The 12,043-nt window shown below is 41.4% G+C and overlaps 1 protein-coding gene across 1 annotated transcript in view; it reads left to right on the top strand.

Moving 5' to 3' along the window:
* The first annotated feature begins 3,315 nt into the window (after positions 1 to 3,315).
* Positions 3,316 to 12,043, top strand: part of syn2b (synapsin IIb) — an 88,560-nt gene continuing 79,832 nt past the window's right edge. Inside the window, exons 1-2 of the mRNA XM_073467999.1 lie at positions 3,316 to 3,477; positions 3,514 to 3,761. Of these exons, the coding sequence (XP_073324100.1) occupies positions 3,316 to 3,477; positions 3,514 to 3,761 (410 nt within the window). The remainder of the gene's footprint in view (positions 3,478 to 3,513; positions 3,762 to 12,043) is intronic.

A 12,043-nucleotide genomic window follows, 5' to 3' on the forward strand; every position in this document is an offset into this window, starting at 1 on the left:
ACCAGGCCCGTGCACACAACACACATAAACACAAACAATAAAAATCATGAAATGTGTAAATGTGTAAATGTCCTACCCTCCAACAAACTTGTTTTATATTTTAAAATCCTTCGTCTGCTGATAAAGGATCTCATTAACATTTTTAGTACTGAATGAATTAGTCTTAAATAGAATGATTTATTTTATTCATTGATGCAAAATAATAAATTCAGTTATCGACACTCACTCGAAATGTGTGTATGTGTGTGCAGTTATACTAACCTTATTAACAGTGATGAAGCTTGAAACAAACAAAGGGCTATCTGTGTTTGTATGTCAGCATCTGCGTTTCTGCATACATGTCAGAGTGTGTGTGTATGTGTGAGGATGTGTGCATATATTTGAGTGTGTCACATGCGTGTGTGTTGACAGATGAGTGGTGCTGCTGGCGTTGTGGATGTGCTGTTTGCGTATCCATACTGTGTTTCCTCCAATGCAGCAGCACAGGGCCGATCATATCACGCTCTCCTCTCTAAGCTATAGCTAAACCATACTTAACAAGAGTGAAGAGAAGGAAAGTGAACATGAGGAACGTTGAGGCATAATCCTTTTTCAGATTTATGATATTATGTATGTTATAATTGCGTGCGGAGAATGGGAAGAAAGTAGGAAGAAAAATACACTTGATTCTGACGCACAAGTTGCCTGACTCCATTGTCAGCATAATTTCATGCACACACGATTTATTTAATGGCCGTTTGAAATGTGTGCTGTATGTGTGTCATGAAACATGTAGGCCAGGATGAGCTTAGGCCGTCGCTACAGTTCACACTGCAGCTCTGACTGTGACTCACTCTCCGGCTCTCTTCTGCTTGACTGACCTCCCCCCAACCCACCCACCCCTACTGGATTCGACTCATCGTGACTTGCTACAAATGTGCATCCTGCGTGTTATGCAAGACAGCCTCTTTTGAGGACTGAACACAGGTTAATTTATTAATTATTTTTCCAACATCATATTCCACTTTACCATGGTGTTGCTTGAGTCCGAGGAACAGTTTGCGTATGGACATATCTATTTGGTCATGGTTTTATTAATGACAAGTGGGTTCATCTCTTTTCTGCCATCAGCACATTTTCCATCACACGTATACAAAGTATACATTTAGATGCACCCTTAGGACATTTAATAGCATAATTTGATGTGCTGATGCTGGTGGCTAAATGTGGAGCAATATGTGTGCAGTTATATATATATATGTGTGTGTGTGTGTGTATATATAGGATACTCACTTCTCGCCTGCAAATTGAGATCATTTCTTGTAAAAAAAAAAAACAAAACCCAAATATGAGTCATTCGAAAATGAATAGCTGAGGTTCAAAAGAGATATGGCCAGATGAGTGTGTCATAGTAAAGCTGAAAAGCAGCCCTTCAATGGCATAAAGGTCAATGAATACATTTCCATCAATTGAGATCAGTATCAGTGCTGTATTGAAACCTGCTAGTTTCCAGAAATCTCAATGCGTGACGGTGAATGAACAGTCAGCGTTTCAGATATACATGGTTTGAAGAATATCTGCTTTACTTCCCTGAGGGAATAATTTCCGAGTGAAGCCAAGATAGAACTACTGTAGGTCCCTATTTCCTACTACTGCAGTGTTCTTGAGAGTGTGGTTCAGACGTGTGGGATTTTCTCCCCAGTTTAATAATCTTCATTCTCCCTCTTTGTTCTGTCATCTTCTGGCTGTTTTTTCTTTTTTCTTTTTTTTTTTGAAGTGATGTGAGCAAACAGCTGTGGCTGCTGCTGCTGATGGCATTTAGGAATCGTGCTCTACACTCATGCCCTGAAATAGTGCATAATAAAGCCAGGCATAGGGAGGAGATATTTGTTTAAGATGTCTTTTTAGAAGTGAAAGCAACATGAAAACAAATAGTGTGGAGTAGTGTAGAAAAAGAAATGCTCTCGTAGTATCTTTAACAGAAAGGAGAGTATGTATTTTAGGATGATGTTTTTAAGTGTTCTGCGAGGAAATCGAGGTTTGCTAAAACTGTGCATTTACTGGCTGTACAGAGAAATGTGCCATTTGCGACTTTACACCCTGATGCCAGATCCTCTTACAGAGATCAAAGGATGATGAAAAATGCATCTAAAATCATCCTGATCACTACAGGGGTTCCTCTAGCTTGGCTGCCATTTACTACCATTACCTCCATGTGCAGCTTTCTCAGGCTGCAGAACGGGACACATTTATGAAGAGCAACACATTCCAGTGGAGGGAATCATATCACCCATTAAATCAGTCGATGGAAACCATGAGAGAGTAATAAATCTCTGTTCCTACTGACCTCTACGAGGGTTTCTCCCTCATGGAGAATGAATACAGATCAACCCTGCCCTCCGATGCTTTTGGTGCAAAATACAGGCATGTGTGCATTCTCAGTTGGGGGTATTTTTTCAGTGCTACTCTCTGTCGCATCCATGAGCAATGGAGGGAAAAGGGATGAAGGGAAATTGAGGAGGAGGGTGGAAAAGATAGACGAATAAAGGGATGGTGGGAGATGGAGGTGGGGCTTGCAGAGCAGGGTGGATGGTGTTTCCATCTGTGAACTCCACCTTATGCACACTAGCAGGAAACCCCTTCCAGTGGTTGCACACGGCACGCAGCGCCACAAGGCTGCAGCACGACACACACACGTAGCCAGTGATGTAGGAGAATGATGACAGGAGAGAGGAGGGGGAGGGGGAGACGGCGTGCCGAGTGAGAGTGAGCGAGAGGAAAAGGGCAGAGGGAGCGTGAGTGAGTGAGCGGGTGAGATAAGGAGAGAGAGAGAGCAGCATCTCTTGAGCGCATTCGGCTTGCAGCAGCTCAGGAGGCAGGAAGGCAGAGTAGAGGGGGGAGAGCAGCAGCACCTCGCAGAAGGGGGCGACACCACACCTCTCTCTCACTCAGACACACACTCTTTTACGTCACACACACACGCATTTTGTGAGGAGGCGTGAGGCTCTCGAGGAGGACCACTACATACATGCGCACCGTTCTGCTGGCTTAGCTGCGCTTTGGAGAGCTGTCTCTTGAAGACTGGACCAGAGCTGTATCCATCGCTTTATCCATCCTTTCTGTCCCTCCTGCTCTTCATTCCTCCAACAGAGAAGCAGCTCTCCGTCACACGCCTCCTCGATCATTTGGACAGATCTGCTCTCTGTCATTCATCATCTGACCTCTGATCTCTCTGTACCCATTTCTGCCTGTCGCTGCTTTGACTCCATTTACAGCCAAAAAAATCAAGAGACACACAAACCCATCGACTGAGAGACCGACCTTTCAACCGCAATCATGAACTTCCTCCGCCGCCGTCTCTCGGACAGCAGCTTCATGTCCAACCTGCCCAATGGATACATGACAGATCTCCAGAGGCCTGACCCACCTGCTCCTGTTCCCCCCACCGCCTCCTCCCCTTCCCAGCAGGGGGCACCTCCAGGCACGGCGCCTGCCCCTGCCCAGTCCCCGACCAAAGCTCCAGCACCGTCCCAGGCTCCAGCCAGCTCCCCCGCATCTCAGGAGCGCCGCCTGAGCCAGCTGGCTCAGCAGCCTCAACAGGCCCAGTCCTCCTCCTCCTCTGGTGGCTCCTCTGGCTTCTTCAGCTCCTTCAGCTCCATCACCAACGTGGTCAAACAGACGGCTGCATCCGCCGCCGGGTTTGTGGAGCAGTCGGCTCCCTCTCCCTCCCTCTCCAAGAAGTTCAAGATCCTGTTGGTCATCGATGAGCCCCAGCATGAGTGGTAAGTGTCACATGCAAGTGACTTTAATGATCAATTGAGTTTAGTCCAATTGACTGATGGAAGTTGGTGCAGTCGCTGGTTGTGTTGATTGGCACACTGTCCCCGAGTCTTTGGGATGAGCTACAGATTTGGCGTAAAAGATGTTTGATAAACAGTCAGCCAGAAAGAACATGATGTCTTGTGTGGGTGAAGTGGCCTTATGCTGATTGACACAAATAATTATGATTGATTTTGATCTAAAATTAAATGAATTCTTACATCCTCATTTCCTACTCCGTGTTTTTGTTTGTGCTCTAAGTCTTTTTATTAAACTGTATTCTCCCCTCTCACTAAAGCTGATCCCAAAATAGAAACAGCTCTATTAATCTGAACAGACAGAGCAGCTTTTCTCCGGGGTTTGTATTCACACATCCCACCACCTAGCCCTGTCACCTGCCTCTGTTTTTATGTTTTTATGTGAGCCTCTATGACGCCATGTGTGCGAGCATGTTCATACTAATGTGAATATGTGGGTGTTTAGAGAGCTATGAGTAAGTGTTCCAATCCCTTGACAGCACAACTTGGCCAACAGCATATTATCCTTACGCTATCAACTTGTACGTCATACACTGTCATACAGGAGCATGTGGCTCTGAATAAAACATCCCCTTCTACAAGTGAAGTTTAAGCCCTTGGCTCTGTAATAGTCTTGCTAACCCACTCACCGCTTTCTGTTCCTGCAAATCACATTTTCAGGCTATAAAGGTTTTTCTGTGTGGATGTTGATGATGGATTTTACAGCCACTTATTGCTGTCATTACCTCGGTGTGGTTATATCTTGTCAACCTTGTATTGGATGGCTGTGTGATAAAGCGGCGGCCGCATGAGACACTTTTGACCTTTTCAATTTAATGGACGTTCTAGAGTATTGTCAGATGGCAATAATTGTTGGTATTCACGTAAAAATGAGTGTTTTCACAGAAAAAACTGTGTTCTATGGTCCAATGCATAGCAAAGCAAAGGAGTAAGTAGACCTTGAGTTGAGATTGTTGCAGTTTCGTACAAGGTCAAGAATAAAGTGCCAGGCTTTTAAGCCAACAAAGACAAAAAGTCCGATAGGGGCTCAGACTCTAAAGTTCAGTGACATCTAAATATGTCTAGTAAAGACAGTGTGATAGGGTCAAAAGCTCCACAACAAGTGACTAAAACCAATTTTAGATCACAAGGTGTGCCTGTATGCAGATATTTTAAATGCAAGTAAACCTGCTAAAAATAGGTGATTGATTCCTTCCCCATTGCCACTAGACAAGTTTGCCTTTTATTTTTTCTGTGTGTAACATTTAGTGCAAAAAACACACAGGGAACAGTAGAAAGTAGCAGAACAAATGAAGCATTCACATGCTCCTCGGATGGTCCCGTTTCCAGAGTTGGGAAGTTGTTCTTCCAACTTCGGTGTGTTCATGTTGGAATGTGGGATGAAAACATGTGTCAATTCTGATTGGAGCTGGAGCTGATTAACACCTACGACCACTGCAGAGTTGTTTGACCTGGGAATGAAAGCAGACTGTACCCTTTCCCATTGAAGACAAAGCCAGATGTTAGTGGGAGCTAGTGGGTTTTTCTTGTCCAGTGTGAAAGGGGTGTAAGTGGACTTTTTGAGTTGAGATAAGTTTGTCAAGCTTGCATGAAAACGCATCTTGACAAATGTTAAGATAGATTGGAAAATTGAATTTCCAATTCTAGTTCAGTAAATCTTTGTCATATAGATATATTTAAACAACTTTACTGCACAGAGAATTTATGAATGTATCCCTCCTTGGGATCTTGCCATTGTAGGTGTCTGATCCTGAGATTTAAGTGTCTGCAAAATGTAAAATGCAAATGTAACTAAATGCAGTGTCACTGTTAGACATTTTGGCACAAGTTCCATTCTCTTTAAAAAGGTATTGTTCAGTATTTCAATGCCATAATATTGTCTGGCTACAATACCTAGCTATTACTGGCATCTGAAAAAAAACCTGGTGCCATGTACCACTGATTAAGTAAAGTTTGAGTTACAGACACTGGTGCTTAAAAGTAATTATGAATTGTTTTCGCTGTTAAATGCAGTGAATACGATTTCCAACACAATCAGCCCAGGATTATCTCCAAGACAGTGTATTATGCATATACATGCATACATGCATGAGTGTCTGAGGTTCCACTATGCTGACTGAATGTGAAAGGCAGCTCTACATTATGGTAATCTTGTGTCTCTTGCTGTGATTGTTTTGGTGGCTCATGATTAAACGGCTGCCACCTTCGTGATGTCGTGATGTCTGGACGTGAGACACTGCAGTCTACATTCAGAAATAGTTGCACTTGAATGCATGGCTTTTCATTTACAAAATATGTAATGACCACACATCAGAAGTTCATGTACCGCACATAAAAAATGCTGAGGGTGAAGAAATCTAAAAGGCGAGAAAGTCCAAGTAGGGTAGAGATGGGAGTGGACGGATGAGTCAAACCAAGGAACGTTAACCGAGGAGTTCTTGTCTGGTATGAAACTAAACCTAACTGTGACCGTTACATGTTATGCTATGGATCTACTCTCCGCAGAAGTTAATAGGAAGGACTGGCAACAGACAAATGTGTGCTAAGTGAATGCAGTAAAATATAATATATTTAAGATGTAGCTAATGTAGAAATACATGCCTATGCCCTTGTAAATGTCTTTGCCTTGGTAAAATACAAGTGTGTTGCAAGCAAGGGCAACTTCTATGATGCCAAGTAATATAATGTATCATTTAAGAAATGTAATGCAATGAATTTGCAACTTGACTGGCACTTTTTTGTTTGCAAACAATGTTTCACCCAAAGAGCTCAACATAAATATTAATGTTAATTCTTTGGGATAGAGCAGACAGAGCTTCCCTTAAAGCATCAGGGCAAGAGAGGCATTCTGCTAAATGTTATTGATTTTCCACTCAGCAAAGAGCCAGGCCAGAGGCTCTCAGTAGTAATAACTTGGAAACAAAAAAAATCACACTGGAAATTTCTACTCTGTTCTGATTTTATGTGAGGTTCACATCAAGGCCATGTTCTGATTAATCAAAAATTAGAGGACATGGTTGTCAGTTTGACATGGTTTGTATCTCTACTCATAAAAACTTTTTGATGGATAGCACCAGCCTGAAGCCAGACTTCAGATGACTCCTCATTAAGAAGCTTTTATCCTTCATTTTATTTTGAATGAAATCACAAAAGTTATTCTGCAAAAGGAGCATGTCTGATTACTTAGATTGAAGATGCCAGTTGGAGGCATCTTTATGCCAGTTTGTTACAAGTAGGGCTGTCACAATTATCATGACGAAACGTATTCACAGTAATAATATTATCACAATATCTATAGAAATTTGAAAAAAAAATGTTATCACACAACTTATACTTCTTTAACTTCCTTTACTTTGTGTTTTGGTTCTTTTTTAGCAAATAGAGTACACATTATTTAGGGAGGTGTAGAGATTATGTAATCATAACTGTACAAAAGTTAACAATTACACACCCTAGTTAGAAAGTTTGGTGTCTCAAACCTGTCCAGAGCCAACCATCTTCTAAATTAATCAAGGATCTTTGGCAATGTTATCATTTAGGTCCAGTTCAGTTTTTCCTCTACAGGGAAACCTTCATCACAGGATCCATAAAGGATCTCTGAAACATCTTACCTTGGAACCACTGGTAAGCTAGCTGTGTTCTCTTAAGTGTTTTTTAAGTCCTCGCCAGCTGCAGTGCCAATTGAGCTAACTAGCTAAAGGTAGCTACAGTTAGTAGCAGTTAGCGGTTACTATGGTGATACGCTGCCCCCTATTTGTTTGAATTCATCAGGTGGCCAATTCCTACAAAAAATATCTTTGAAACAGTTTGGTTATTTTTTGATAATGTAGATTTCTTTGTTTCTGTCCCACAAAAACGGGGTCAATAACAACAAAAACAAACTGAACAACAACAAATAGAAATTGGTATCAGCATTGACTATCAGCCAAAATGTTTTTTTAAGCATTGGTATCTGTATTGGCTCAGAAATTCACAATCGGTGCATCCTTACCTAGAATCTAATACAAACAGGGCCCTCCTACACCCAGACTAATTAATAACAAGCAAATTTTGATTAACAGATTGATGGAAAAGCTAAAAGGGATGGGCAAACAATTAGTATTGGTCAATTCTGCCTGTCAATTATGATTAACTGTAACATCGTAGTAAATATTAGTCACAGTGGTTTTGTTGATACCTTTAGAGCAGGTCATATTAAAGAGAAGCAATGAGGCTTTTACACTCTCTCTCTTCAAGTCCTTTGTACCTTGATTCACCTTTTTCCCAAATTAGAATTCTTCTCCTATTCCCTAATTTAACCTTCCCTTTTCACATCCATCTTACCTCGCATCAAAAACAGACAAAATTAGCATTATGCACGCTTTGCTACTTGATGGAAACCAAACAAGCAGTTACAAACACGCTATAACTCTAAATAATGCTGGCATCCCCTTTAAAATAGCTGGCAGTTGCATAAGCAACCCCAGGTATCACGACTCTCTGCGTCTTACATCTCATTCTCTGAGCTTTCAAATACCTGATGGCTTTCTCTGACTGAGCCACAAAAAAGACCACAATGGGCGTCCAGCAATAAAGCTGCAAGACGAAAGAGTGAATGTATTTTGCAGTCAACTCAGATTGCGAGTGTGTGTGTGTGTGTGTGTTTGATGTATTCCTTATGTAACAGACCCAAGCCCATTGAGGTGGGTGAGGGAAGAGACAGTGTCCCCCGGGGCCTTTCAAGGTGATGTCAGCACAGAGGGGAGAACTGTGAAAGATAGAGGACAAAGAGCTGGGAATCTCCCCTCATGGCATTCTCTTTCCTGTTTGTCTCACCCCCCCTCATTTTTTTTATTTTCCTCTGTTGCTCTCCTCTGTGCTGCCTCTCTCTGCCTTTTAACGCAACGGTCTCTCTGTGCGTGGCTTTAGAGAAAGTGCCCTGGGTTCATGACGCGATGAAGTAATGAGAAGAGACGTGGTGATTCAGCAGTTTCAGCCCAAAGGCCACATCTGCTCTCTTTCCTTTGCTCTCCATATCTGTCTACATCTCTCCCGCTCCCTCTATTTGCTCTCCCTTCCTGTATCTCTATTTTTCTATTGAGGATGCAGCTTCTGCCTGAGTGCAAGTGAACATTTTTAAGATCTATTTTACATAAATACCCATCAGAGGAGATTATTTTGGACTGTTGACTTTTCGATATGACTCATAGCAGAGGGTTTTGTCGGTTTGACGCACGGTTCTCTGACGAGCCGGGGTTGATGGCGAATGTCAACCCAGTTGCCCTGCAGATAAAGCTCGAACTTTAAACTCCAACTTTTACTGGTTGGTATTTGAAAGCGATTAGCAAACAAGTACCAACATTTGAAGCTGCTTCACAAAAGTGGTGGGGGTATAAACATTATTTTAATTAGTCATGGTTATTGCATCAGCACTCGCAAAATTCAGTCCTCTTACCAACAAACAAAAACTGATGAGAGAAGAAAAGCACAATATTTCTGTTAGGGTTATTTGGTTGTCTGTGGTTGCACAACAGAAAATGTGTTGTTTTTATTAACACATTTTCGGTATGATGACAACAACCTAAATTAAATGTAAACAAAAGTGTTCAGTGAGATTATGTCTGTGTGCTTGCATTCATGCATGTGTTATAAAAATGTCTCCCTTGTCAGTGGAGAGGGGAGTACACAGTGAGAGCAGGTGGGGAGGTGGAGCTTTGTCTGTCTCCATCAACATCTTACACACACACAGACACACACACACACACACAGACACACACACACACACACACACACACACACACACACACACACACACACACACATATGAGCATCTGCATTCTCTGCTTCTATTTTCTGTCATCCAATTATACATGACAGGGGAAAAGTGTTATATATGCAGTGCTGTTCCTTGTTTCTGCTGACCGAGTTCACTATAAAACAGTGGTTTGGGAATAAAGCTCTTCATTGTTACAATATTTCCTTTGCTCCCTGAATGCACTTTTTCACAACCCACCCACATGCAGATGAGTACAGACGCTATAATCAGCAAACAGGTGAGATCATTGTCAAGGGTGCTTGTGATTTTAGCTAGATGTTGCTGGCAGTGATTAGGAATTATCTGTGGCATTATGGTTCACAGCTGAAGGCCAGAATCTCGGCGCACACCGGCTGAGGACTGACCTTATTAAGACCAGAGTGTCATGTTGACATTATGAGGTCCTCTTGGTTTCAACCTTGTGATGTCTTGTACCTGTCAGCCCTTGTCATACTAGACCGGTGGCATTTTCAGCCTGAGAGGGATGATACAGAGACAACTCCGAGGTAAAATGTGTGACTATGTAAAGCAAAATACGACATGATAGTTTCACAGCTTCAAAATTTGGTCGTTGTGTTGAAACCAGGGATGTCAGTTTTGGTTAATTTTGCTTTGGATAAGCCAAAACTCATTAAACGTTAACTAATTGGTTATTTATTGACTATTAATTTGTAATCAAAAATCAAATAAAAAAAAAAGTTTTATCATAGCAACTGTTTTAGAAGTCACTGAGATGAGATATCATCCTACAGATAGTTGGGACAGATTAGGAAATCCTCATAAAAAGTGTTAAAACAATGTGGTAGTATGTTTTTTGGGCTTGAATGTGTGGCCATGTATACAGTATGTAGAGAAACAAACAATGACATATTAAACACATGCGCAACATGAATTTCCACCCAATTACCAAGTTGTTATTCTTTTAAAAAAATCAAATCGATCTATAAAATAATGTATATGTTGCCGCTGGTTTCATTGTGCAGCTTTCATGATGAGCATGTTCTAATAATGCTTAATATTTCATACTGTCCCTTAGAGGAATACTTAAGTAAACAGAGGGCCTGTGCTTGCTCCCAGGAGACCAGACTATTAGTGAATGCAGATTTGTGGCACCATCTATGTCAATACTGACTGAGTAATAAGAAGCTTTTATCCCTGAGGCCCGGTGAGGGTTGAAGATCAACCATTATATTTATGTCAAGTGACAGTTAGCCTTGTAGCTAATTTAAATGCGACAGGAGGGAAAACATCCCCTGTGTTTATCGGTGAGTACGTATGTTTCCCTTTACATTTTCATGACTTTGCTCTTTTTTTTCACGCTGTCAACCGTGGCAGACATTTTGTAAAGACAAATACATAAGCACAGTACTTAGCAACTGCCTGTCCTATCTGCATAAATTTACACCTTAACAGGCTGTTAAGCTAAATGAGCCAAACAGCTTGAGAGGCTTTATTCCACAAAATTGAATCCATCCAAGAAGCCACAGGCAGCAGAATAGGTTGGTGGTTTAATGGTTAATTAAATGATGCTGAAACAAAACTAATTGATCTCTTGTCACAACAGAACAAAGAGGCTAACTGCCAAGAGAGGTTATGGCATTCTTTTCAAAAGATGTACAGCTATAAATAAAACTGTCCATTTATTAGAATAATACTCAGGAATACATAAAAGGACATTTAGCAGGGACAGCTAACCAGCTAAATAAAGAGTGTTAGCTGGGTAGCTAACCACCACCTCACAAAAGACACATTTTAAACGTCTGCACATTAGTGATGGGAATGATAGAAACATCAACTTACAGTATATCCCCAGTGAAAAGGACACGGCCCAGTAGACATGCCAGCTATTTCCGATTTTGTCTTAATCCAATCTTGCATTTCGACCTTCAGTCTGATTGTAGCATGTGCTTATTGTAAAATAACAGACATCTTCAATCCTCTTCTATTAAATGGCCTCTTCAGTAGGATGAGGAGGTTCCACTAACGAGCAGCTCATTACCAGGGCAGTTCTGTATAGATGCATCTATTGGAGGTACTGCAAAAATCTCTACCACTTTATTACTCATAATATATTTGCATTGAACCAATAGTTCAAATTTTATCTACGTAAAGAAGAGTTTGGTAAAACTCTTGACTTCTACCGTAGGAAACCTCCAGCTTTATTAACCAAGATAAACTAGAGGTGATGAAGGCCGTCATGGTTCATTGTGTCCAATAGCTTTTTTCCCGCAATGGACTGACTGACCAACAGAATTACCTTTACTATCTGCTGTTTACAAGTAAAGTCACATAGAAAAAGGCAACTGGGAAACGCAATGTGTTCAGTAACACAAAGAAAGCAGAATTCTGTTGATTGCGTTGTTGGTGGTATGATTGTATTTATGTTGGGTGCCACTCTGAGCCCTCTGCAGTA

The sequence above is a fragment of the Pagrus major genome, chromosome 6 (assembly GCF_040436345.1).
Source record: "Pagrus major chromosome 6, Pma_NU_1.0".
NCBI lineage: Eukaryota > Metazoa > Chordata > Actinopteri > Spariformes > Sparidae > Pagrus > Pagrus major.